General features: G+C 42.9%; 1 protein-coding gene across 2 annotated transcripts in view; it reads left to right on the plus strand.

The window, feature by feature from the left end:
• The window catches only part of pcsk5b (proprotein convertase subtilisin/kexin type 5b), a 602,404-nt gene that overhangs the window by 557,337 nt on the left and 21,403 nt on the right, over window positions 1-23,664 (plus strand). Inside the window, exons 29-34 of one of the 2 annotated variants that reach the window (XM_072516608.1) lie at window positions 3,111-3,309; window positions 7,223-7,443; window positions 13,701-13,943; window positions 14,425-14,508; window positions 17,079-17,306; window positions 20,568-20,745. In XM_072516608.1, coding sequence (XP_072372709.1) covers window positions 3,111-3,309; window positions 7,223-7,443; window positions 13,701-13,943; window positions 14,425-14,508; window positions 17,079-17,306; window positions 20,568-20,745 — 1,153 coding nt within the window. The remainder of the gene's footprint in view (window positions 1-3,110; window positions 3,310-7,222; window positions 7,444-13,700; window positions 13,944-14,424; window positions 14,509-17,078; window positions 17,307-20,567; window positions 20,746-23,664) is intronic. The other variant, XM_072516609.1, reaches the window with a different exon arrangement.

Below are 23,664 nucleotides of genomic sequence, written 5' to 3' on the forward strand. Positions count from 1 at the left end.
ACAAAAATCAACTGGGAGCAGAGCCTAGTGGGAAAGACAGTAGAACAGCAATGGCAGGAGTTTCTGGGAGTAATTGAGGACACAGTACAGAGGTTCATCCCAAAGAAAAGAAAGGTTATCAGAGGGGGGATTAGGCAGCCATGGCTGACAAAGGAAGTTAAGGAATGCATCAAAGCAAAAGAGAAAGCCTATAATGTGGCAAAGAGTAGTGGGAAGTCAGAAGATTGGAAAGACTACAAAAACAAACAGAGGATAACAAAGAGAGAAATAAGGAAAGAGAGGATCAAATTTGAAGGTAGGCTAGCCAGTAACATTAGGAATGATAGTAAAAGTTTCTTTAAATACATTAAAAACAAACGGGAGGCAAAAGTTGACATTGGGCCGCTCCAAAATGACGCTGGTAATTTTGTGATGGGAGACAAGGAAATAGCTGAGGAACTGAATAAGTACTTTGCGTCAGTCTTCACAGTAGAAGACATGAGTAATATCCCAACAATTCCGGAGAGTCAGGGGGCAGGGTTGAATATGGTAGCCATCACAAAGGAGAAAGTGCTAGAGAAACTAAGAGGTCTAAAAATTGATAAATCCCGGGCCCAGATGGGCTACATCCTAGAGTTCTAAAGGAGATAGCTGAAGAAATAGTGGAGGCGTTAGTTATTATCTTTCAAAAGTCACTGGAGTCAGGGAAAGTCCCAGAGGATTGGAAAATCGCTGTTGTAACCCCCCTGTTCAAGAAGGGAACAAGGAAAAAGATGGAAAATTATAGGCCAATTAGCCTAACCTCGGTTGTTGGCAAGATTCTAGAATCCATTGTTAAGGATGAGATTTCTAAATTCTTGGAAGTGCAGGGTCAGATTAGGACAAGTCAGCATGGATTTAGTAAGGGGAGGTCGTGCCTGACAAACCTGTTAGAGTTCTTTGAAGAGATAACAAATAGGTTAGACCAAGGAGAGCCAATGGATGTTATCTATCTTGACTTCCAAAAGGCCTTTGATAAGGTGCCTCACGGGAGACTGCTGAGTAAAATAAGGGCCCATGGTATTCGAGGCAAGGTACTAACATGGATTGACGATTGGCTGTCAGGCAGAAGGCAGAGAGTTGGGATAAAAGGTTCTTTTTCGGAATGGCAACCGGTGACAAGTGGTGTCTCGCAGGGTTCAGTGTTGGGGCCACAGCTGTTCTCTTTATATATTAACGATCTAGATGACGGGACTGGGGGCATTCTGGCTAAGTTTGCCGATGATACAAAGATAGGTGGAGGGGCAGGTAGTATGGAGGAGGTGGGGAGGCTGCAGAAAGATTTAGACAGTTTAGGAGAGTGGTCCAAGAAATGGCTGATGAAATTCAACGTGGGCAAGTGCGAGGTCTTGCACTTTGGAAAAAAGAATAGAGGCATGGACTATTTTCTAAACGGTGACAAAATTCATAATGCTGAAGTGCAAAGGGACTTGGGAGTCCTAGTCCAGGTAAATGTAAACTTGCAGGTTGAGTCCGTAATTAAGAAAGCAAATGCAATGTTGTCATTCATCTCAAGAGGCTTGGAATATAAAAGCAGGGATGTACTTCTGAAGCTTTATAAAGCATTAGTTAGGCCCCATTTAGAATACTGTGAGCAATTTGGGGCCCCACACCTCAGGAAGGACATACTGGCACTGGAGCGGGTCCAGCGGAGATTCACACGGATGATCCCAGGAATGGTAGGCCTAACATACGATGAACGTCTGAGGATCCTGGGATTATATTCATTGGAGTTTAGGAGGTTGAGGGGAGATCTAATAGAAACTTACAAGATAATGAATGGCTTAGATAGGGTGGATGTAGGGAAGTTGTTTCCATTAGCAGGGGAGATTAGGACCCGGGGGCACAGCCTTAGAATAAAAGGGAGTCACTTTAGAACAGAGATGAGGAGACATTTCTTCAGCCAGAGAGTGGTGGGTCTGTGGAATTCATTGCCACAGAGGGTGGTGGAGGCCAGGACGTTGAGTGTCTTTAAGACAGAAGTTGATAAATTCTTGATTTCTCGAGGAATTAAGGGCTATGGAGAGAGAGCGGGTAAATGGAGTTAAAATCAGCCATGATTGAATGGTGGAGTGGACTCGATGGGCCGAATGGCCTTACTTCCGCTCCTATGTCTTATGGTCTTATGCTTCTGTGTTGACTGGGAGTGAGTGGTGAGGCAGTGTTTAGAAGCCGCACCTCTTGTTAGCAGCGAGACACGGCAGTGTGAGTCCAGCGAATCAGATGGCAGGACAGCAGTAATGGCAAGAAGCTCGTTGGGGCTTATTTCCGGCTCTAAGTGCCATTGGATATGAGCCGCAATATGGCGCAGCCGTCTGGAATCACCCTGCCAATTGTGCCAAAATGACACTTAGAAATGTTTCAGTTAAATCACGCCCTTAGTCTCTGACCCGCCCTTGTAGCCACAGTATTTATATGGCTCTGACTCATCAAGTTCAATGTCTGGCCAATGGTAACCCCCAGGATGTTGATAGTGGAGTATTCTATGTTGATAATGTCATTGAATGTCAAGGGCAACGGTTACATTCTCTCTTGTTGGAGATGGCCGTTAAAGGCACTTGTGCAGTGCAAATGTCACTTGCTGCATGTCAGTTAAGCCTGGATATTTTCCAGGTCTTGCTGCATTTGGACATGGACTGCTTCAATATCTGAGGAGTTGCAAATGGTGCTGAATATTGTGCAATCGTCAGCAAACATCCCCACTTCTGACCTTATGGTAAAACCTTTTGGAAACTAATACACATGTAGCACACCGATTAGCAAAGATTATTGTTGTCCCTGCCTGGGTCATACATGAACATTACCCACTTGCATTGAAAGTAAAGATAAACCTGCAGCAGACCAGGAACCGTGCAGCAAATGGAACTGCTCAATGTTAATTGCCTTACTGCCAGGTTGCCATCAGACTGATGTTAAAAATTCCCCTTCGGCTTTTGGTTTTTCATTTGGCTGGAAGAGCTAAGATTGACAAAATAACCTTTGTATTCAGCTTGAGCTTTCACTCTTAACTGTTATATTGAATCCCTTGCTGCAATCGTATGAGCAGTTCCAAAAATAAAGCATAATTCTGAAATATTTTTGATAATATCTAGGGTTCTATCTCTATCGTGAAATTTGTGTCAGCGATTGTCCGAAACACACCTTTGCCGATTCAATCAGTGAAATGTGTGAGCAGTGTGAAGAAGGATGTGAGACCTGTTCAGGAAACAAGAATGACTGCCAGCAGTGCATCACAGTACAACACCGACCACTTTACCTGCATTTGGGGAAATGTTTAAGTGAATGTCCATTGTGAGTATTTCCTTTCATTCCTGTGCCATTAACAAAGGCAATTACTCCAGTTTAATAAAAAATCTCAGCTGTTTATTAATACAGTAACAAATTCAAGTCTAACTTCCAAACAATGTTGTAAATTACCAGTATTGTACAGTCACTCCAGTAATGTTCAACATTAATTATTACAATCCCAGACCAGACCCCAACAGTGGTTAGGATACTGGACCAAAACTCCAATATTTTAGTTAATTTTGCAAGACTGTGCGGAAAGAATGATTTGCTCCAGGAGTCATTGCACGAAGAAATAGGGCTTTGGTATTTTAAAACAAATCTTTATTATCATTACAATATTAAACTCTTTAACTTCACACCCAAAAAGAATAGCTCACAATTACCCCTTAACACTAATACTCCATTCCCCATTAAACAACAAGAAAAGAAACATACAGTTCTCAATCCATCTTAAAGTCTGCACGGTATAGAGTAATATTTGCTTTATAAAAGAGATTTGGCTCCGGTTGGAACCCCTTTAGGCTCTGGCTGAATATCTTCAAATAGCTGATACCACTGGGTTGTTTCAACCTCTTCCTTGTCTTCAGACAAGACCGCTCTGCTTTAAACTATTATTACTTTTTTTTAAAAACTATCCAACTGGAAAAGAGAATTGCCTTTACATGTAGTATAAAAAACAAGAGTTGCAGATCAGACTTCAATTCTTCTCTCCAAAAGCTCTTTCAAAAATGTCTCTCTCTCCTTTAGCTCTACCCAGCACTGACATCATCTCCCCAAGCTGGAAAACAAATTAACTTTCAAGGGATTGAAAGCAAATTAACTCCCAGGTACTGAAGCAGTAGGGGCTGGTTTAGCACAGGGCTAAATTGCTGGCTTTGAAAGCAGACCAAGGCAGGCCAGCAGCACGGTTTAATTCCCGTACCAGCCTCCCCGAACAGGCGCCGGAATGTGGCGACTAGGGGCTTTTCACAGGAATTCATTTGAAGCCTACTTGTGACAATAAGCGATTTTCACTTTCATTTCATTTACAGTCAAACCCAGACTGAAAAACACACTCCTCTGTCAAGTTCACTTTCTGGCTGCTAAAAGTTCCCAGGACCTGCAAAACAGAAACCTTTTATTTTAAAACTGGACCACCACAGCTAATCACACTCTAACCCCAGACTTTTAAGCCTTAAATTGCCCAATACATTATAATCCAATTTTCCTAAAATATTTCAGTCATCACATAACCCAGGGTTGTACAGTATAGTACTTTGAAATGTCATTAGTGGAGCTCTCTGGACAATATATGTGCATTTCAGTGGCGAGTCATTGTTGTGTTGTATACTTAATGGACAAGTGGGGCAAAAACTTGTTCACGCATGAAAATCTGTTTGTACTGCCTCAAAACAGTGATATTTGGAACACGTGAATCCCCCACGGCCAACAGTGCCAATGGCCATTACTTGTATGGTCTACACAACATTGCTCTTTAATTGGAATGAAGAAACCAATGTGGGCTGCATAGATAACAGCCCGCAGCGCTGTCTGCCTCGAGGGAATTGACAGTCAATTTTTATCCCCATAATAAAAACATTTGAAATATTTATTCTTGTTTTTAGATTTGAAAGAAATAGTACATGAGACTTAAGCGCTGGAGTAGGTCATATGATCCTTTGGGCCTGCTCTGCATTTCAATAAGATCATGGCTGATCAAATTTATTTTAAAAGTTCATTCATTGGAATGTTCCTGGTGGGGTTCTGGAGGTCCTTTTTTGACACCATGTTGGCGATCCTGAATTTGGGGTTGGAACCCAGCCCACTGGCGGGGGGTTTCGGGTTTCCGATGTGCCAGAACTGCATACGGGGCATGGGCGGATGTCCTGGCCTTTGCTTCGTTGGTAGCACAGAGGCGGATCCTGTTGAGCTGGAGCTGGGTGACACCGCCGAGTGCTAAAGCATGGCTAGGGGACTTGATGACGTTTTTGCACCTCAAGAAGGTCACATACACCGTGAGTGGGTCGATTGAGGGGTTCTATCAAAGATCGAATATTGCACTTTAGAGAACTGGTCGCTGTTAGCTGTTGTAGGGGGCAGTAGCTTGTTCGCCTGGTGGGGGGTAGTTTTGTGGGTATAGAGTGGGGTTGGTACTTTGTAAAATGTGTTTGTTTGTGTCATTTGCAATTCCTGTATAAAACGTTAAAAAATTAAAAAAAATAATTTCCAAAAAACAATTGATGGAATGCGGGCATCGCTGGTTAGGTCAGTATTTATTGTTCATCCCTAATTGCCCCTGAGAAGGTCATGGTGAGATACCCTCTTGAACCGCTGCAGTCCCTGTGGTGGGTAGGTACAACAACAAGGAGGGAATTGTGGCTTAAACTGTTCTTTCCTGACTGCGCCCCCCCCCCCCCCTCATCATGAGTCCCTTGCAGATCAAAAATCTGTCTAACTCACCCCTAAATATATTCAATGATCCAGTCTCTGAGGTAGAGAATTCCAAAGATTAATGACCCTCTGAGAGAATAAATTCTTCCTCATCTCCATCTTAAATGGGAGGCTGCTTAATTTGAAACTGTGCACCCTAGTTCTAGTCTCCCCATGAGGGGAAACATCCTCTCAGTATCTACCCTGTCAAGCCTCCTTAGGATCTTATGTGTCAATAAGATTATTCCTTTCATTCTTCTAAACTCCTGTGTCTATTGTCCCAACCTGCTCACTCTTTCCTCTAAGGCAACCCCTTCATCCCAGAAATCAGCCTAATAAATCTTCTCTGAACTGCCTCCAATGCAAGTATATCCCATCTTAAATAAGGAAAACAGAACTTCAATAATACTTCAGATGTGGTCTTACCAATGCCCAACAGTTATAATGAAAATTCCCAACTTTTATAATCCACCCTCCTTGCAAATGGCAATTTCAGTGCAAAACAAAAGAAACCCGGGGCAGCATTCTCTGACCTCCCAGTCGCATGTTTTTCGGCGATGGGAGTCAGCACACCGTTTGCTGGTAGTGGGATTCTCTACTCCCGTTGTTGATCAATGGGATTTCCCATTTAAACTACCTCATGCTACTGGGAAATCTACTGATGGGGGTGCATTGCCAGCAGGACCAGAGAATTGCACTGAAGGAATAATACTGATGTATCCTGGGAGATTCTCCACATTTTCATATTGCATGGGCCCCTGACAATCGTAGGCAGAACTCCAAATATTGCTTCTCTTCAGCTGACTGATTTATTTCAAAGTAAAAATGTGGCGAAATGGTAGGTAAAAAATGTCGATAGCATGTTTTGAATAATTTGCTTGGATCAGTTTCTGCTTTTTATTGAGATGTTTTTCTTACTATTCACAGTTCTGATGTGTTGTTTTACAAATATGAAAAATAGGCACTGAAATGTAGCTAATCAACTGCAGGCTAATGAATTGCTCTTGTGCTTTTGTCGTTATTCACATCAGCCTACTTTGATGGATGCAGTTTGTCACTTTGAATTATGTTTTCATTCTGGTGTGAAACGACCTCCAAGCATATAGTTCACAGCTGAAAATGTCGCAATCTAGGATTTCCCTCAACATTGGCAGCTCTGTGGGTCTTTAATCAGAACAGTCCTATCATTCTTATCAGAACAAAATCAGCGAGTTGTGGGAGGAACTAACGAGACCCACAGTCCACCAGACAATTTCTACACCGATTCTGAGATGAGTGTCGTTTTTGTATTGGTGTTGCAGCCATAAAGCACATTCTGATAGCCCAGCCTGCTCAAGAGTAAATACTTCCTGTAATTTTTCTCCTGAATTTTGAATGTTAAAATATCTTGAGGAGTGACAATGTGCACTGTGGCTTGTTGAGGTTAGTTCATATTTGGATTGAATTGTACTCCGTTACCTGCTGATTCTAGAATATGTATCAAAGCAATAATTTCTCATTTTGTTAGGGGCTATTTTATAAGTACACGTAATACCTGTGCAAAGTGTGATGACACCTGCGAGAGTTGTGAAGCTACTCCTGAAAACTGCCAATCTTGCGTCAAGCCTTACTTACTAGACAACAACAGTTGTCAAAAGCAATGCTCCAGAAAACAGTATGCCAGTGCCCAAGGATTTTGCAAACGCTGCCCTGCGAACTGTGAAGCATGCAATGAGCATAATTGTACAGGTAGGACTGCACAAGTTGCATTTTTAAAAAGTAGATCTGTGGTCTTTTTCTTTACATTTTCTTTAAAAGAGCACAGACTTCATGATGAAAATATCTGGCTGATGTTTTTCGATTGCTAGTGAACACATCAAAGCTTACAGCAGAATAATAACCTATTTGGTCCATTTTATCTGAGATAGCTATTTGCAAGAGTGATTTAAACCTATATCCCACTGTTCTGCTTTCATCCAATTTTTCTTTAAAAGATGTAGTGATCTATACCATAACTATTCTCTAAGCATTCCATGCTCCAGGGGTTCATTTCCAACCCCTCTCCTCACTTTTTGAGTGATATATGTAAGTTGATGATTTTTTATTCCTGATCCACCGGGCCCAGGAAATAGTGCAGGTTAGGTGGATTGGCCATGCTAAATTGCCCCTTAATTGGGAAAAACAAATAATTGGGTACTCTAAATTTATAAAAAAATATATACTTTTCTACTCCAATGGGAATAGTCGCAGTTTCTCAAGTATCTCTTCAAATCTAAATTTTGTTTTCCTGTATTTTATGCCTTTTATATTTTAATGCTCTTTACTCATAAGTGGTTTCCCAAAACTGCACTCATTACTCTGGCTTACATTTATGTAAGGTAATTATTTTATTATAACCTCAATGCCCTTTGCTCTATGTTCTTTTTCTAAAAGGTAGAATGTCTTTGTTATGACTTTATGCACCTGCACATAGTTTTCGAGCAATATTATATTTGTACCAGTCGATTTTTCTAATGCTTCACATCTCTCACTCTTTTCCAATAAATGTGCATTCCCATGTTTTGTTTTTATCACCCAAAATACTTTGCTTCACACTTCTCCACAATAAATTACATCTGCCACTTTTTATCATTCTGAAGGTTGCATTGTTCTAATTAGTGCCCTTATTTTTGATTCTTCAATGTCCTTTTTTATTTTCATATTGAGTCTACTATATTGTGGTTGTTCGTTGCTAAAGGTTCTCCGCTCTCACATTAGTTATTTGGCCCTATAAATTCTTATAAATGATTTGGACAGCTCTTCTTTCCCTGTCTCTCTAGGAAAACCATCTTGGATTATTTTCAAAAAGCATTCTTCACTTTGGTTACATAACTACAAACATACAAATTAGGAGCAGAAGTAGGCCATCAGCCCCTTGAGCCTGCTCCACATTCAATACAATTCTGGCTGATCTTATTGTTACTTCAACCCCACATTCCCACCTCCCCCCAATAATCTTTCACCCACTTGTTAATCAAAAATCTATATAGCTCTGCCTTAACAACCTCCTCAGAAGACAAACACAGGACACAACCGACAGAGTACCCTTCATCGTCCAGTACCTCCCCGGAGCGGAGAAACTACGCCATCTTCTTCGCAGCCTTCAACACATCATCGATGAAGATGAATAACTTGCCAAGGTCATCGCTACACCCCCCACTACTTGCCTTCAAACAACTGCACAACCTCAAACAGACCATTCTTTGCAGCTAACTACCCAGCCTTCAGGAGAACAGCAACCACGACACCACACAACCCTGCCATGGCAACCTCTGCAAGATGTGGCAGATCATCGACATAGGTACCACCGTTACACGCGAGAACACCACACACCAGGTACGCACACTCTTGCAATTCGGCCAATGTTGTCTACCTCATACGCTGCAGGAAAGGATGTCCCGAAGCGTGGTACATTGACGAGACATGCAGAAGCTGCGACAACGGGTGAATGGACATCGCGCGACAATCACCAGGCAAAAATGTTCCCTTCCAGTCGGGGAACACTTCAGCATTCAAGGGCATTCAACCTCTGATCTTTGGGTAAGCGTTTTCCAAGGCGGCCTTCAGGACGCGCCACAACGCAGAATTGCCGAGCAGAAACTGATAGCCAAGTTCCAGACGCATGATTACAGCCTCAACCGGGACCTTGGATTCATGTCTCATTACATTCATGCCCCCCCCCCCCCCCACCATCTGGTCTGAGCTTACAAAATCCTACCAACTGTCCTGGCTTGAGACAATTCACACCTCTTTAACCTGTGATTATCCCTCTCTCCAGTCGCTTCGTCTGGACCTGTAAAGACTTAATTACCTGCAAAGACTTGCATTCAAAGCATCAGCTTGCATCATTGACTTTGTCTATATATGTGGTTGTGGAACCCATCTCTTCACTCACCTGATGAAGGAGCTGCGCTCTGAAAGCTAGTGATTCTAAACAAACCTGTTGGACTTTAACCTGGTGTTGTAAGACTTCTTACTGTGCCCACCCCAGTCCAACGCCGGCATCTCCACATCATTAACAATGTTCAAAGACTCTGCTTCCACTGCTTTTTGAGGAAGAAAGTTCCAGAGACTCATGACCTTCTGAGAGAAATAAATTCTCCTCATCTCTGTCTTAAACGAGTGACCCTTTATTTTTGAACAGTGATTGCTAGATCTAGGTTCTCTGACACGAGGAAATATTCTCTCCATAACCACCCTTCAATGTCTCTGAGGATCATAAATGTTTTGATCAAGTTGCCTCTTTGTCTTCTAAACTCTAGTGGATAGAAACCTAACCTCGCCTCATAAGACAACTCATCCATTCCTGGTTGTAGTCTGGTAAACCTTCTCTGAACTGCTAACATATTTCCATCTTTTGTTCAATAAGGAGACCAATGCTGCACACAATACTCCAAATGTAGTCTCATCCATGCCCTGTACAACTGAAGCATACCTCCCTATTTTCCTCTCACAATAAAGAATAACATTCTATTAGCTTTCCTAATTACTTGTTGTACTTGTGTATTAGCCGTTTGTGATTCATGCACTATGACACTCAGATCACTCTGCACTTCAGAGCTCTGCAATCTCCCACCATTGAGATAATCTTTTATCTCTCCTGTCAAAATGGACAATTTTACATTTGCCCACATTATACTCCGTTTGTCATCATTGCCCACTCACTTAACCTATCTATGTCTCTTTGTAGCCTTCTTTCATCCTCTTCACAATTTACTTTCCTACCTATCTTTGTGTCTTCAGCAAACTTAGCACCCATACCTTCAGTCACTTCATCCAAGTCATTTATATAAATTGTATAAAATTGAGGCCCCAGCACTGATCCGTGTGGCACATTACTGGTCACATCCTGCCAACCAGAAAAATACCTATTTGTGCCAACTCTATTTCTTGTTAGCTAGCTAATCTTCAATCCATGATCTTCATCATGATCTATCTCAGAAATCATTCAATATTATTTCTATATAGTTCTTACAATTCTCTGAATAGTTTCAAACCTCCCTCTCCATCTAATTTCCACTGTTTGGCAACTGCTAACACACACTGGAGAGCGTTGCTTCCAACTTCTTAGCTCTACCTCTTTAGAATCTGGGCAATTTAATTTTTTTTAAAAAGTCTGTTCTGGACAGGAATCGAAAGCACCGGGAATGACCCTGCTATCGAATGGCACTCTGGTTTTTCTTTTGGACCCAGGCGGGGAACGCCAGCTGAGGCCACACTTAGCTGCATATCCTGAACTGCGGAGATCCAGCGAGTGAAGCTCCTCAGTGTAGGAAGAGATTCTCTCGACCCCCCCCCGACGTAACCCCGGGACGACGCCCCGCCGCCCCCCCCCCCCCCACCCCAATGCCCCAACTCACCTGTTGGGGGGTCCTCGAGCTCCCGCAGCCCACCGCTTACCAATAGGACACCCCCGGCCCGATCCCCAGCGCCAACAGAATGCCAGCCTCGCACCTTGGTAGTGTTCCTGAAAGCATTGCAGTGCCAATTGGGCACCCCCAGCAGTGCCAGACTGGCATCCAGGTGGCACTACCAGGGTGCCAAGGTGCCTGGGTGGCACCGGCAGTGCCAGGAGTCCAGGCTGGCCAGAGGCTGATCACCCAGGGACCTCCAATCACCTGGGACACCCCCCAAGTGCCGATTCACCCAGTCCCGGTTTGTGGGGACTGGTGCTAAACTGTGCCTGGCTAGGGTCTCCTTGGCAAGGCCAATAGATGTTGGGTGGCCAGTCGATCCACTGGTAGCTAAGTGAGTTTTTAAGCTCTTTTAACTATGCGAGTCTGGGTCCTGTACATTGTGGGCCGGTTCCAGATCACGGGACCCAGGTCATGACGTCTCGCGAGATCTCATTAGATCTGGCGAGGCATAACGACTGCCTGGAATCCCAGGAGAGACCTGTGAATTGGGATAGGACACGGTCGGTAGATCGTGCCTTTAGCACAACACCCAAGGATGTCCTTGGGGTAAATTTCCAAATTCAATTCCTGCCAGAGAGTCTTTTGTTCCATTGGTTTCAATGGTATAAAAATTGGGTGAGGTTTGCAATAGGTGGGTGGTTCACCTCACCAGGTTAGCAGCCATCTACCAAAATTGAAAGTGGATCTCCTTATGACACTCATCATTTATGTTAAGAAGCACAATGCATATATAATCTGACACATGCTGAAACAATGTTAGATTTTCTCCTTTATCAAAACTCTTACTTTGCCGGTTCCGAATACTTGGGGTAGCACGGTAGCACAAGTGGCTTCACAGTGCCAGGGTCCCAGGTTTGATTCCCCGCTGGGTCACTGTCTGTGCAGAGTCTGCACGTTCTCCCCGTGTGTGCGTGGGTTTCCTCCGGGTGCTCCGGTTTCCTCCCACAGTCCAAATACGTGCAGGTTAGGTGGATTGGCCATGGGATAAATTGCCCTTCGTGACCAAAAAAGGTTAGGAGGGGTTATTGGGTTACGGGGATAGGGTGGAAGTGAGGGCTTAAGTAGGTCGGTGCAGACTCGATGGGTCGAATGGCCTCCTTCTGCATTGTATGTTCAATGTTTAAATTATAATTTTTTTGCCGTTACCTTTCTCTTTATTGTTGTTGGGGAACATTAATACTGATAAATGGGATATTTTCCCATTTTTTATAACCAACATCAGCTCAACCACTCCCACGTTGGGACGAGGTTGAGTTATCAGTATTTCAGAAAATGCACTTGATCCCTTTCACATTCTGCATTTCACAAACTTCAACACATGCTGCCTTGCAATGGCAACAGTAACTTACATATCATCTTTAATCATCTTTAACATAATGAAATATACCATGGCCCATCGCAGGAGTATTATAAAACAAGTATGACACCAAAGCACTTATTGTGCGGGATCGAACAGCCACGCTGCGTCCAAAAAGCAGCATGCCGCAGCGCAACATGGCCGATAGAAGCCATGAGACCCCGCTCCCAAGATCTACCCGGCTCGCTACGCCTCACGAGATCTAACATGATCTCACGATTGAGGGCGGTATCACTTTCTGACAGATCAGCATATAAGAATGCGACAGCTAGTCTCACTCTAATATGCGTTCCCGGGTTCTAACCAAGGTGTGAGATCAGACTCTCCAATCTTGGAAATCTTGGGTGAGTGTCATTCAGTGCTGACCTCCACAAACGGGGGCCAGATAGAATGGCATTCAGCGGGGTATCGCAGGGGATTGGTGGCCCCCAGGTGCATGCCTTCTGGGCAGTCTGCTACCCTGGCACTGCTGGTGCCACCTGGACACATTGGCAGTGCCAGCTTGGTACCCTGGTGGTGCCACCAGGGTGCCAGCCTCGCATTGCCAAGTGCCCAGGTGTCACCTTCACACTGACAGGGACATTGCCAGGGTGCCAGGCTGGCACTGCCAAGGTGCCAAGCTGGCATTTTTTTGCCCTGCATGGGTGGAGGGAGCTTTAGGGGGGCTAGGGGACCCACTTATAGTGAGTTGGGGCTTGAGGTGGGTATGGAGGTCATGTAGGGGTTCGAGAGTTTGGGGTGCCATTTAAAAATGGCGCTCCGATCCCTCACTGAACTGAGGAGTTCCAATAAGTGGAGCTCTTTAGTGCAGAAAACTAGGCTAAGTGAGGACTTGTTGTGGAATCCGCCACTGAGGCCCCCGAGCTACCTGGATGGGCGTTAGATAGTGGGGTGTTTCTCGGCACTCCGAGCACTGCGAACACCTGGCTAATCTTGAGTGTTATGGGACTCTGTCCCCATTTGAGTAGATCACGCCCCTAGAGTTGGGTTGCTTAATTCTGCTCCTATTTTCCTTTGCTTATAACATGATTTTGTGTAAGACATGACTAATTCTAGTAACTCTATACCTCTGAACATATTTAGATATATAGTTTTGATTGCTGCACAGATTAGTTTATTGAGATTTTACAGTTGTCATGACATTATGACCTCCATTGAAGCAGCCAAATTAACAATGTGTTTGGCTTCCACAGAATGCAGCAGACACTTTTTCTTTCACAAGGGTGCTTGCCTCCAGGACTGTCCCCCAGGATTCTTTCAAAGCACTCAGACATTTACATGTACTTCATGCCATCCTGAATGCTCAGTGTGTGATGGTCCAGACTCCGATGACTGTGAAGGGTGTGCCAATCCTTCTTTGCTTATGCATGATGGGCAGTGCTTGAAATCATGCCCTGAAGGTACCTACGTTGACAAGGGAACTCAAGATTGCCAGGGTAAGCTAGTATGTTACAATAACAATAGAAATTGAGCAGAATTTTCAGAATCCAAGGGATGTATGGGCACAGCATTTTTAAAGTGTTTAGTCACAAATTGGCATGTGATTTGTGTCATTTGTGAAATACTGTGGAATGACATAAGTAGTTTTACTAGGGGTCATTGTTTCCCATCTAAATCTTGAATGTTCCGCTTGCTGTAAAATAAACACATTTTATCAAGACAGATATAACTCAAACTGAGGTCCATCAAGGGTAATTTGCAAGTATGTACAGTTTACCAATTATTACCATTTTGGGCTGGAATTCACTGAATTATTATCATATCAACACAATGATAAGCGATTCCATCTGGGGGCCTAAATTAATTAGCAACCCAAATTGGCAATGATTCCAGTGGCACACAGCAACATTGCATTGACACGGAGAGCACAAGGACCATTTCTAAACTCATTCATGGGCCTTATCATAATTTATTCAGGGGAGCTGGAAGCGTCAATCAGGCACCTTGATGCAACTTGCCTGTCGGGGCCTAACCAATATTGGGCACAACAAAGGACTGCAGGTGAGTCAGGGGCAAGGGGAAGATGTTGGAAAAGGAGGCAGGCCAAGGTGACCCATAGTTGATTGTGAAGCCATGAGAAGCTCTCTTTGTCCCTTCAACTGACAGATAGCATTTAGTTTGAAGTTTTAAGTTTAAGGTTATGCATTTAGCAAGGGCAAACAAGGCAAGTCAATACATAATAAATGGGAGGATACTGCAAAGTGTAGCCGGAAAGAGGGACCATGTTTATTGATCTCTCTGAAGACAGCAGGGCACATAGATAAGACAGTTAAGACGAATCACAAGATAATTTCCTTCATTAGCCAAGACAAAGGATATAAGAGCAGGGAGGTTATGCTACAAATGTATAAAATACTAATTAGGACTCAGCTAGTGTATTATAAACAGTTGTGATTACATTAAGTGGAGATGGTGGCATAATGGTATTGTCACTGGACTAGAAATCCAGGACCAGGTTAATACTTTGGGGACATGGGTTCAAATACTGCCATGGCAGGAAATTTAAATTCATAAAATTTGAATTTATTTTTAAATCTGTAATTATCAAATGACAATGTTGTAAATATTCATGTCCTCAGGGAAGGAAATCATAGATTATCATAGAATTTACAGTGCAGAAGGAGGTCATTCGGCCCATCGAGTCTGCACTGGCTCTTGGAAAGAGCACCCTACCCAAGGTCAACACCTCCACCCTATCCCCATAACTCAGTAACCTCACCCAACACTAAGGGCAGTTTTGGACAGTAAGGACAATTTATCATGGCCAATCCACCTAACCTGCACATCTTTGGACTGTGGGAGGAAACCGGAGCACCCGGAGGAAACCCATGCACACACGGGGAGGATGTGCAGACTCCGCACAGACAGTGACCCAAGCCGGAATCGAACCTGGGACCCTGGAGCTGTGAAGCAATTGTGCTATCCACAATGCTACCGTGCTGCCCACTAATCTGTTGTCCTTACCTGGTTTGGCCTATATGTGACTCTTAAATATCCTCTGAAATGGCCTAGCAGGTGACTCAGTTCAAGGGCAATTAGTGATGTGCAATAATTGCTGGCCCAGCCAGCGACAGACACATTCAATGCATAGAAAACAATTAAAGGACGAATGTGATTGCACTAGAGGTGATTTACAAGGATTTTAAATGTGAGAAAAGATTGGATTTGTTGGGGTTGTTTTCTCATGAACAGAAGAGGCTGAGAGGCGATTTAGTTGACGTGTATAGAACAATTATAGACTTGGATAGAGTGGAGAGGAGAGAACCTATTTTCCTCAGCAGATAGGTAGATAAGCAGGGAGCATATATTTTAGGTTGGTAGAAGGATTGGAGGAAAGTTGACGAGAAATATTTTTACCCTGAAGGTGGTGATGGATTGGAATTCAGAGACAAAACCCTGGTCACATTTAAAAAGTACTATGCAGCCAAAGCCATAACCTTGAAAGGCTATGAACCAAATGCTAGAAAGTTGGATTAGGTTGGATAGCTCTTTTCCATCTGGCATAGACATGATGGGCTGAATGGTCTTCTTCTAGGCTGTAAATGTGCATAATTCTGTGATTTTTGTAACCATTTTTTTAGCAACCTCTTTAATCTGCTTAAGACATGGAATGACAAATTGTAGCTTGCACATAAAAAGCAATTCAGAATGGCGACACTGTGGTTAGCACTTCTGCCTCACAGTGCCAGGGACCTAGGTTCAATTCCGGTCTCGAGTGACTGTGTGGAGTTTGCACTTTCTCCCCTCATCTGTGTGGGTTTCCTCCGGGTGCTCCGGTTTCCTCCCATCATGGATTGGCCATGATAAAATTTCCCCTCAGTGTCCAGGGATGTGCAGGTTAGGTGGGGTTAAAGGGATACAGCAGCGAGGTGGCCCTAGGTAGGGTGCTCTTTCAGTGGGTCACTGCAGACTTGTTGGGCCAAATGGCCTCCTTCTGCACTGTAGGGATCCTATGGTTTTATCCAAAGAAACTTACCAACCTGGGTATAACATGGGCATGGGACCTGATTCCAATAGGGCAATGATGACCATCTAAAAAGAGTCCCTGTCTAATTTAGCAATGGCCCAAATGCTCTTGCTCTAGCATAGGAATCTGCTCTGATAAATAAGTTCCCATTGTGCCGATTTTAGGCCTATAAAGCAGGCAAAATGATGATGAATTTAAGCCCCCTGATTTTTGACTATGTAGTTGGTTGCATGTCTGTGTTCTCAGTGGGGAAATTAGTGATCTGAAAGGAATGCTAATTTTTCTGGTGTTGTTGATCAGCTTGGATTGGGAAGGGTACAGATTAGATGGATAAAGTTTGTTCGTTCCTTCCCATAAAGCAGGGTGTACATCTGTATTTCATATTGGTATAGCTGGGAAGCAACGTGACGTGCAAATCTGGGAGATACACATGATTTAATTTACAGCTTTGCAAATATTTTAATTTACAACCTTCTAAAATTAAAAGCAAAACTGAGAACTAATTTATATCCCTTATATTAAATCATTTGTATTTTGTAATTCTTAAATTCACTATTACAAATTTGTCAATGTCCATTACTGAGTACTTTTCTTTTAATTGTAGAATGTCATCAAACATGTAGGACCTGCGAGGGACCATATTCAACAGACTGCATTCATTGTAGAGAAGGGATGATGCAGAACAGCCAGGGGCACTGCGTAATGCACAAGGATTGTGCCCTAAATATGTACATGGACCAGATCTGTAGGCCCTGTCACAAAAAATGCCACCGCTGTTATGGGCCCTCAGAGCAAGACTGTCTTAGCTGCACTCACAATTACTTCTTACTCAGTGAGTATGCCTTAGGATGTTAAGCTTCAGCAACTGGAAAACCGTATAATATTAGTTTCCTTTGTGGACAATATTATAATCCTTCTTTCAGTCTTCAAGCTGGCTAGAGTTAATAACGGTTCTTGTTCTAAATCTTTTTGGAGCATAGGTCATTCATTTAGGTTTAACAATGTAATCTATTTAAGTATATGTAACTTTAAAAAGGAAATCCCAATCTACCTTTTTATTTGAAGCTACAATTAATTTCACTTGATTTGACCTTAAATTTCATTCCTAAAATTTCTCAACCGGTGATCGTTCTGTGTACCAGACATAAGAAAGGTACTCACGCAAGTTAAGAAACAGTCAGATTGGCTTGCAGGTAAAATAATTTGTCCTTTAACAAAGGCAAGAATTTCCCTGATGAATCAAAGTGGCAATCAACTTAAAGACGATTCCACATATCACTGGTTACTATTGGCATTGCTTAGTTATTTTGGTTTTACATAGACTTTGCCCGGGATTCTGTGTTCTCTAATGCTGCGATTGGGAATCCCGATTGGGTAGAGAATGAGGCGTCAGCCAAAAAATAGGATCAGTGCCGGGTGGCAGAACCATCCGCAGTCTCTGCTCCCCTTCAGCCGCCCGTGGCCGTCTATTCGTCCCGCATGGGTGGGAACATGCAAAGTGCTGAGTTGCATGCATCAACATACAATTAATGTACTGCAAGCACGATTCCCCCCCCCCCACTCCCCCACAACCCCCCCCCCCCCCCCACTCCCCCACAACCCCCCCCCCCCTTCCCAATGTTGCTCTGACCGCCACAGTCAGAAGCCAGTTACCAACCGGGCTTTTGTGTAAGTATGGCCAAGCGTAGTCCTGGCACAGTGGACCCCAAGGGAGGTCAAGGGATCAACTCATTGCTAATGTGACCCTCTGCTGTTGCCAGGCTGCAGAGAAAGGAGGAGGGGTGCAGGGGAGGGATTCCCCAAGGGTCCTGAGGGTTGGTTGGGCTCAGGCTGTGTGTGAGGGCTGGAACCAGGGGCCCTCCCCTGGGATGGAGGCCCATGTCTGGACTGCCTCTTCCAGCCCTGGGCAACCTGAAGATTACCCTTGGTAATCTCAGACAGCCTTCTGTTCAACAGTATCATCCTGGCCAGACTTTTTAAACTCTGAAGTGGCCTCCTCACCCTGAACGGCTCTTCCTGACAGCTGATGAGCAGTCCAGGTAGTTCAGTGATGAATCAATGCAGGAACACTTTGCCTTTTCTAACATCACTTCCCTCAGCCCTATGCCTTTGAAGCTGCTGCTTTTTGCAATGTCAGAGCCTTCCTAGAAATTCCTCAACACTTGAAATGTTTGAAATCTCCTGAGATCCTTTGAAATGCTAAACATCCATTCAATCTCACAGAGCAGTACCTTTCACTAGCCTGCGATTGACCACTTAATGGTTCAGACACAGCTGCTAGGAGGTTTGTTTATTTATCTTTCCTTTCACGCTTGAATGCATCTCCATTGATCCTAACCACAATGTTTAGAAATACTCTTGTTACGATTTACAGCTCCTGACCACTTCCAATCAGCTGAGTGGTTGAATGGAGGAAATCTTCTGAAACATGCTTATGACATCATAGCACTTAGCAACCAAAGTTTCTCAGTGCCTTTTATCTTCCAATGTGCATCAGCACATATTTGGGTGGTCTATCATTAGAGTGATATCATCAAAATTTCTTAGTGTCACTGAAACTATGATTTAGACTTAATTATTCAATTGATTGTGAAGGGAGGGTGGGAGGTGCAGGATGCTGGGGAAAGAGACAAAAACAGGCGAGAAAGGGGGATACTGTCTGGTTCAACAGATTAATGCGATAGTTTCAATATAGTTATTGTTTGTGAGACAATCATATGCTTAGCTCTATTACTTGTGAGCCCCTCAATCAGGTGAAATCAGTGCCTTCCTCCATCACAAAGGAGGATTATAGCAAAATAGGTAGATTCACTGCCTGGCAAATAGCCACACACACTCAATAGACAGAATTTAATTCTTTTTGATGCAGCAGGAAAGATGGAAGCTGAACTCACTAAATCGTGCAGGAGGCCACACATCAGTCTACCAACCAAGCAAAAAACCTGCTGCAATTACATTGGAGGTGGGAAGGGACTGATGCAGGCAATTCACCCCTAATGGCAGAATGTCTATTAAGCTTATTAATGAGCCACCTGGCACGAACTAACCGTACGCCCATCAGAAATTTACTCTGGGATTAAGTCAGGGTCACACATCTCTCCTGTGTTTCTTGAAGGCTGTCCAGCGAACACTGATGGATTTGCCAGTTGCCTCGTAGGTGAGTTTACGCGCACTCAGTGCCCGATGAAGGGGTCCCGCATCAGGAAGAAGAATTCTGAATGTTACCCCACTGCTCTTGCCTGTGAATCCCATGCCCTCACCTCAGGCAACCCCACCCCGTGAACCCCATCCAACCCTCACTCACCTGTGTCCAGGCCTCCAGAGACGGTCCTTGATAAAGTTCTTCTAACATTACTGGCAACAGCTTCTGGTAGCACGACCGGCAATGGAAAGCCGCCAGCCTCTGATTGGCCTGCAGCCCTCAGGGGGCCGGATTTCCTCCCCTGAGGTTCTAAATCAGTGCTCTGATGGGCAATTAATTTTTTGGGACTCCCCCACTGAAGCAACGTGGATCTACCACTGGTTCTCCAACTGCTTGGCGATCCCTCTCATCACGCATATTAAATACAGCTCAATAATGATAAATAAACATAAAGTTGTTTTATTAATACAAATAAACCAAAAACATGGCTATATAAGAGTTGCTTTGAAACTACTAATGAAATGAAATGAATGAATGAAAATCGCTTATTGTCACAAGTAGGCTTCAATGAAGTTACTGTGAAAAGCCTTTAGTCGCCACATTCAGGTGCCTGTTTGGGGAGGCTGTTACGGGAATTGAACCGTGCTGCTGGCCTGCCTTGGTCTGCTTTCAAAGCCAGCGATTTAGCCCTGTGCTAAACAGTCCCAGCTTTTACTATTACTGAAAATTATATATTCACTTTGTTTAACAGTCAATTTGTCAGAAATCTTCATGATTAACTCCATCCGATGTACATTCCCATTGAGATTTGACACTTAGAAAAGATTATGTGACAAAGATGTGCTTTCGAACTTGCTGCTTAAATATCTTGTTCTACAACAAAAAAGTGTTCTATGTTTTACTGCTTTATCCAATTGTATTAATTACTGTAACTATTTTTTGTTCAATTAGATAGGACATGTGTAGACGCTTGTCCAGGTGGGTACTACACAGAGGAGAGCAGACGTCATTGCTTTGCTTGTCACAAAAGCTGTGAAACCTGCAGTGGGAGGTCTAACACACAGTGCCTTACCTGTAAGGCAGACTGGTATAGACTGAAATTCACGTGTGTCAAGACATGTGGATCTGGGTAGGTACCGCAGATCAGATTAAAGTTGTTTCACTGGAAGTTGAACTGGAGACACAGCTGGGTTGAAGAATTAAATTTGATATTTTGGTTTTGAGTGCCAGGAATTAAAAGGGGTTAAAGATGCTTTAAATGCTCCCCGTTTATAATTTATAGTTTGAAGTTTGTGACCCTTGCAACTCACTCAGTCTAATATATTTTATTTTAAAATAGTTGTGGTACATATGGAAACCAGGAAACACGTTGTCTGAGAAATGGCGTACAATTTGTTTGTTTGTACTGGATTTTAGTGCAGGATTGAGGAAAGTTATTTGACAAAAAATGCAAAAAAAGCATGCTTGAAAACTGTAAGGCAATAAATGTTATTTCAGCATGCAGGAAAGTTTTCAAATAATTTTGGGTGAGCTAGTGAATGAACACTTGGAAAAGAATAACGTGTTAAGGAACTATGAATGTCGATGCAGAAGATCATATTTAATGTAATAAGGTTTTTAAAATGATTATTCTCATGCAATATGAGGAGCATGCAGTTAATGTTATATGCTTGAGTTTTGAGAAAGCTGTTGACAGCATTTCATCTCAGTGATCAATGGCTAAGTCAACTGAAAGGTTTATCGGAGGATAACAGCAGTTACTGTGGAAAACTTGTAAATATAAAAATCTCAAGCGACAATGCTATTCCTTCTCCTGAAACTTGACAAAAAGTAATGGTTCACTGGCCACCTGATGCTCTCGACTCAAACCCTTTAAATGTTTTCAACACTTTGATTTGATCACACCTCAGTTTTCTGCACTCAATAAAATCAAGTCAATTTATCTCTAAGCCTTGGTATAATTTTGAAGAACCTGTGTAGCAACCCTTCGAATGCCAATATTTCCATCCTATTTCCATCCTGATCGCAATTCTCCAGATCAGCCTGACCAAGGTTCCATACAACTGAAGCAACACTTCCTTCGCTTTGTATTCCAGATCCTTTTAAGTGAAGACCAGCATTCTACCAGCCTTGTTGGTTATGTTTTGTACCCATATACTAGTTTTTAATGATTTATATACTTCAACCTCCAAATTCCTTCACTCTTATACAAAAACAAAAGACAGAAAGGGAAATAAGAAAAGATATAGGCAGAGAAACCAAGGGCCAGATTCAAACAGGGCCACAGTGAAAAATATTGGGAGCGAGACAAGCTTAAAGGTTTTGTGCCCATAAAACGGATGAACTAATCGTGCAAATAGACGTAAACGGGCATGATATAATCGAGATTACAGAGACATGGCTGCAGGGTACTCAGGGATGGAAACTGAATGTCCAGGGGTATTCAGTATTTAGGAAGGACAGACAAAAAGGAAAAGGTGGTGGAGTTGCAGTGCTGGTTAAAGAGGAAATTACCACAATAGTGAGGAAGGATATTAGCTCTGACAATGTGGAATTTGTATGGGTAGAGTTGAGAATTACCAAGGGGCAAAATACATTAATGGGAGCTGTATCTAGACCCCCAAACTGAAGTGGTGATGTTGGTAATGACATTAAACAGAAAATTAGTGACCCATGCGATGAAGGAACATCTGAATGATTTTATTCTGCATATAAATTGGGCAAATCAAATTAGCCATAATACCGTAGAGGAAGGAATTCCTGGAGTGTATATGGGATGGTTTTCTGGACCAATATATTAAGGAACCAACGAGTGAGCAGGCCATCTTAGACTGGGTATTGTGTAATGAGAATGGAATCATTGGCAATCTAGTTTTGCGAGATCTCATGGGGATGTGTGGCCATAATATGATAGAAGTTTTCATTAAGATAGAGTGTGAAGTAGTTGATTCCGAGACTAGGGTCCTGAATCTTAATAAAGCAAACTAAGATGATATGAGGTGCAAGTTGGAGATGATAGATTGGGAAATGTTACTTAAAAGGATGACAGTGGATAGGTAATGGCAAACATTCAAGTAGTGCAAACGGGCAAACTGAAACAACTGTTTATTCCTGTCAGGCACAAATGTAAAACAGGAAAGGTGGTTAATCCATGGCTTACAAGGGAAATTAGAGATAGTATTTGATCCAAAGAAGAAACATACAAATTTGCCAAGAAAAACAACAGGTTGGAGAATTGGGAGCAGTTTAGAATTCAGCAAAGAAGGACCAAGGAATTGATTAAGAAGGGGCAAATAGAGCACGAAAGTAAGCTTGCAGGGAACATAAAAACTGACTGTAAAAGTTTCTATAGGTACATGAAGAGAAAAAGATTGGTGAAGACAAATGTAGGTCCCTTATAATCAGAAACAGGGGAATGTAAAACTGGGGACAAAGAAATGGCTGGACAACTAAACACATACTTTGGTTCTGTCTTCACAAATGAGGACACAAATCAGATACCAGAAATGTTGGGGAACGCAGGGTTTAGTGAGAGGGAGGAACTAAAGGACATCAACATTAGTAGAGAAATGGGAAATTGGTGGGATTGAAGGCTGATCAATCCCCAGGGCCTGATAATCTATATCCCAGGGAGTGTTGCATTGGTGGCCATCTTCCAGGATTCTATTGACACGGAACAGTTCCTGCAGATTACAGAGTAGCTCATGTAACTCCACGATTTAAAAAGGGAAGTAGAGAGAAAACAGGGAATTCTAGACCAGTGAGCCTGACTTCAGGAGTGGGGAAAAGCCTAAGAGTTCATTATAAAAGATTTTATAGCAGAACACTTCGAAAATAGTGGGTGGATCAGATAGAGTCAGCATGGAATTATGAAGGGAAATCATGCTTGACAAATCTACTGGAATTCTTCAAGGATGTAACTAGTCGAGTTGACAAGGGTGAGCCAGTGGATGTGGTATATTTGGACTGTAAGAAGGCTTTGCCAATAATAGTAATCTTTGTTAGTGTCACAAGTAGACTCACATTAACACTGCAATGGCGTTACTGT

Source organism: Scyliorhinus torazame, chromosome 9, assembly GCF_047496885.1.
Source record: "Scyliorhinus torazame isolate Kashiwa2021f chromosome 9, sScyTor2.1, whole genome shotgun sequence".
NCBI lineage: Eukaryota > Metazoa > Chordata > Chondrichthyes > Carcharhiniformes > Scyliorhinidae > Scyliorhinus > Scyliorhinus torazame.